This window comes from Acanthisitta chloris, unplaced genomic scaffold (assembly GCF_000695815.1).
Source record: "Acanthisitta chloris isolate BGI_N310 unplaced genomic scaffold, ASM69581v1 scaffold32923, whole genome shotgun sequence".
In the NCBI taxonomy this organism is placed as follows: domain Eukaryota; kingdom Metazoa; phylum Chordata; class Aves; order Passeriformes; family Acanthisittidae; genus Acanthisitta; species Acanthisitta chloris.
This window is the reverse complement of record NW_008664994.1, coordinates 132,357-137,171: the sequence shown is the minus strand read 5'-3', so window position 1 is coordinate 137,171 and position 4,815 is coordinate 132,357. Positions and strand designations below refer to the sequence as shown.

Sequence of the window (4,815 nt, the reverse complement as noted above, 5' to 3'; positions counted from 1 at the left end):
CGTGCGGGGAGAGCACTCCGGGCGGAGAAAAGCACAATTCCCTCAGCGATCCCTTTGCCTCGGGTTGGCCGCCGAGGTTTCTATAACGTGTGTGTGTGTGAGGGGTTCTGTGGACACAACTGACATGTGATGGGAAGTTCTAGGTCCGTGCGTTTGGAATTCCCAGGAATTTGGAATACGATTCCAGGGTTTGGAATCGCATCATCCAACACAGCTTCATCTTTATGCTGCTGTTGCAAATCTGAGCCGATCTGAGAGATAAGAGCAAAGAGCCAGAGGAGTGGAAATAAGGCAGAGGAAAAGACAGATTGAGAGATGATACAGCAGGGGTTTTAGTCTCCTGCCTCTGTTGTTCAGCATGTAGGCAGTGCTGCTAGGGGTGACAACAGGTTTCCTGTTTCTGTTTATTGTGTCTTGCTGGGATGTCTTCAGTTCAGTGGAAGGCCCATCCAGGAGGTAGGAATGGCCAGGCAGGTGAAGGCTACATCTGTGATCAGTCTGTCAGCAGTTTCCCTCCACAGTTACACAACCCCTGAAGAGAGTTCAGGCTCCCTGAGTTACATTCAGGACCCTGGCACACCACTATGCAGGTCTGTGAGTCTCAAACAGCTTATGTTTCATGTGCATTAAATCTGTGGCTAGTGTTAGCCTTTCCTGCATTTGCTGGTTTTCTTGAACATTTTGGCCTACTGGTGAGATGTTTTGTAGAGAAACTGAGCTGTGTTTTAATGTCCTCTTGATGCAGGGTCACACCACCCCTTGAAGACAACCCAGGGGCCCTGCCCTTTAGCAGACATTTACCTAGGCTGGAAATCACAAATTTGCTTGGAAGGTGAAGATACAAAGAGCTTTGCAGTCATTGATTACTGCATGGCACTGAGCAAGGGCCATGCCTGTCTGGTCGGGGATTGTATTCTTGGCCCTTACACTGCTTTTGCCCATACCAGTGTCCAACAGAGAAGAGAACAAGAGGGTTTTGTCAGAAGATCCCTGCAGGCTGTCACGTTTCCTGTTTGCTCTGCAGTCAGATGTGGAGCATGGAGCCCTGAGCTGCTGGGAAGGACTGGGTTAGCTGTGGAAGTGCTTCTTGGTTAAGAATAGAACAAAGGCCTCAATAGCAGCATTTAAATGTGTAGGCAAAAATAGCTGTGATGCTTTCATATCTTGTTCAGAAGACAGATTGTTTCCTTTCCCCTGTGCTAGTGCTGCTCCAAGAGTCTTTTCAGAGCCTGGCGTGCATGATGTGTGTTTTGAGGAGGATGGTCACCATACAGGTTCTTTCTGGCTCTGGGGCCTGCAGTGGCTTGGTGGGCCCAATGCAGCAGATCAAGTGAGGCTCTGTTTGGTTATGCTGCCTCTGCTGGGGGTCAGCAAGGAGCCAGAACCACCTGATGGCTCTGTTCATTGTGGCCTGCTCTGTTCCAGGGAAAGCTGACAGCAAGGGAGAGAATTCTGCTGCTCTTGGACCCTGACAGCTTTGATGAATATGACATGTTTGTGGAGCACAGATGCTCTGACTTCGGGATGGACTCTAGTAAGAATAAGGTAAGTTTATGTCATGTAACTCTTGTGTCAGTGTTCTGTGCTGTGTGGAGGACCAGCCAGCTCACTGGTTGGAAACGGGCTCTTCTGCTCACATATGATTTCCTTTATTTATTTTGTTTTCTATTTGTTTATAATTTTGTTTGGCAGATTTGCTCTAATTGCTCTGTTTCCATTTAACAGCTTACACAGTTTACTTTTCCATTGGCTGAACTTGATACCTTTTCTAAGGTCATCTGTTTGGTTTAAATACCTTTTTGTACATGTATTGCCTTAGGTTTGTATTTTAAACAGTAGAGGAGGCTGCAGAGCTTTGTTGTGCAACTTTGTCAGTCAAATCAGCTGCGAAGAACAAATCCAGGTAGATACTTCTGCCTCCCCACAGGTAGCATTAGGGGATGGAATAATTCAGGTCCATATTCATGCTAGAGTCATAGAATCCTTGAGGGCCTTACAGTCCAACGTGTTTGAAGTCCAAGCATCCATACTGCTCCCTTAGCCAGTTGCCCCTGCTTGTTTGGCATTTTGCATGGATGTGGCCGTGGATCCTAAACCAGCATGGTACGTGGGGCTCCTCATACAGAGGGAAAATCCATGGCTGCCCAGAGTCTCTCACTGTAATGTTGAAACCTGATATTGACTGCCTGGGAAAAGTGTTTTGCTGTGATTTGGTAAGAAAGGAACTGCTGGGACGTGTCAGGGGCTCGTGCAGCTGTGCCTGCAGAGAGAATCTCCCTGTAGCCTGTGGCTGTGTTGGTGTGGTGAGAAGCTGCTCCATGTGTGCCACTCCTCCATGCAGCACACAGTGACTGCAACTTCTGTCGGTGCAGTTACCAAACCAGTTCACTGGGTTCCACTCCCCAGGGTGCCTGTGAATGAGGGAGAGAGCAGCAAAGGGTTTGTTGGGTTTAGTAGCCAGGACACTGATGGCACTTGGTGCTGGAAGGATGTCACGTTAGACCTCCTCCCAGCTCCTGGATGTAGGAGCAAATGCTTTCTCCAGGTAATTTTAACTCTGTTCCCCCAGCAAATTCAAGGAAACTTTCAAACTCTTATCATGCTACTGCACACTGCATCCTACAGTGCTCATAAAAAATTGCTGCTTCTGAAAATGGGAGGAGCAGCAGAGTCCTGAGTGTGACAGGACGATTAATTTTTTCCTTCAGTATTCACCTTTCAGTGAGCTCACACCAGGTGACCTGGCTGTGGCCAGTGAGCTGGAATATTTGGTTAGCATTGAATTTCTCTGAGTTCCTGGAACTTTCTGGGGACAGGATAGGACTTGCACTCGCATCCAGGCCACTCTGCAGGCTGGTTGGGCTCTGAAGAGCCACCTGTGTGGGACAGTGGCTGGAGGTACAGGTGTGTTTGCTGCTGTTCCCCCTGCCAGGAGCTGCAGCGGGGCTGTGTGGACAGCCTGAGCAAAGCCCCCAGACAGGTGTGGCCTTCCTGAGAACAGACCACCCTGGGCACCTGTGGCCCTTAGAGTGGGCCCTGGGCCACACACCTGTTGGTTTTTTTAGTACTAAAGAACAAAAAGCATTTCAATGCCTGAAATTCCCGGAGGACAGCCCAGTCAGGTTCCTTTTCTGCTGTTGGCTTGAATGTCTTGCATATGTTTCCTTTACTAGAAAGTCAGACAACATAGGCTCAGGCTCCATTTCTTCTTCCCACTCTTCCTTCTTCCTTTATTCACCCTTCACAGGGTGAAAAATGCAGCAAGTCAAGTTGAAGCATTTGAGGTGACTGTAATTATATTTTCGACCTTTCCAGGGTATATTTTATCCTATATCAGCACCTCAAAGGTTTGTAGAGTGTGTCCACTCTTTCAAAACCGTCAGGTACTCCTAGTGAAAGGTATGTCCTTCTCTAAGGACATGATCTGCTTTAACTCCAGATTAGAAAACTAGAAATTCGAAGAGAAACTGCATAATTGAGTGATCTTTAATGCACAACTGATATGTTGTTTTCTTTCTCAGGGCTGGGGGAAGCAAATGTGCAGAGTGCAGTCCCCTGATCAGATCAGGCTCTGCTTTGCCTTCGTGTGTGTGTGGGTTTGGGGGCATCGCTGCTCTGTGACTTGCTGTCTGCTGTTCCTAACGGGTCCCTTTGGCTCTGCAGTACCCTGGAGACAGCGTGGTGACTGGCCGGGGCAGGATCTGCGGCAGACTGGCCTACGTGTTCAGCCAGGTACGACTCCTAGTGGCCCCTGGGGGCCTGTGGGCCCAGGACAGGCCTGACTGCCCTGGGGGAAGCAGGGCACCCCCAGGCAACAAGCAGAAAGGCTTCTGATAGCACAGAAAGAGATTAAAATAAAAACATTTTAGAGGAAACATCATAGGGAGGGAATTATCTTGCTTAGTCAGCACTGTGAAAGAAGGGCTTTCTGTCAGACCACTGGTAACTGCTGCCCTGTTCTGGGCCACAAAGTAGCCTTTGTTCGTTTGCTCTCATGGCCAAAGTGGCTGTTGCTGTGTGACCTTGGAGCAAGTCACACACCCTTCCTAGTTTTTGTCTTGGAAGTGTGGTGCTTCCAAGGAAGGGCATGGCTGTGTGGGCCTGGACGTAGGACAGGAGGCAAACACAGCCTTCCTTTGTACGAGCACAGCTAGGGGGCAGGTGCTGTGGTAAGAAAATTTAAGTGTCCCTTCATGATACACCCTCTCTTTTTAGATTTGTACATAAAGACCTTTACTCCCCTTCAGCTGAGATGCTCCTTCCTTTTCAGTTCACCTGCTGTCGTAGTTGTGCTGTTCTCTGTCCATGCAGTTTTAGGGTTCTTTGAGAACAAGGCTTGGTGGGAATGCCTCAGGGGAACTCACCAGCAGTTGGCTCTGGGCTCTGTTGGTGTCAGTAGGTGTCCACGTTTTGCTGCAATGATTTTTTCCCTAACTTGAAAATTTGCTTTACCTTCAGGATTTTACCGTCTTTGGAGGCAGTTTATCTGGAGCTCATGCCCAGAAGATCTGCAAGGTAATATCTCACAGGAGAAAATGAACCAAACGATTGTCACTGTCCTTTTTTCAGTCTGTTGTGATAGTGACTGTGGAGAAAGTGTTGTGTGCCTGACCTTGGTGAGCCATGTCAGCCCCTGCCTGGCCGTTCCAGTTGAGGTGTGAGTACACAGGTGGGCAGGGAGCTGCCCTGGGGTGTAAGAGCTGTTCTGGAATGCACTCTGTGTTGAAATGAACTTGTGCTTTCTACTGTGCTGGGAAAGCTGAGAGATTTGCAAAGTACTAATACAAATTAACTGGTCATTGTCTCGTAGGGAAA

The 4,815-nt window shown here is 48.5% G+C and overlaps 1 protein-coding gene across 1 annotated transcript in view; it reads left to right on the top strand.

The window, feature by feature from the left end:
- The first annotated feature begins 1,428 nt into the window (after positions 1-1,428).
- PCCB (propionyl CoA carboxylase, beta polypeptide) overlaps positions 1,429-4,815 on the top strand; it is a 17,988-nt gene continuing 14,601 nt past the window's right edge. The window contains exons 1-3 of the mRNA XM_009071563.1: positions 1,429-1,545; positions 3,664-3,732; positions 4,459-4,515. Of these exons, the coding sequence (XP_009069811.1) occupies positions 1,492-1,545; positions 3,664-3,732; positions 4,459-4,515 (180 nt within the window). The 5' untranslated portion in view covers positions 1,429-1,491. The remainder of the gene's footprint in view (positions 1,546-3,663; positions 3,733-4,458; positions 4,516-4,815) is intronic.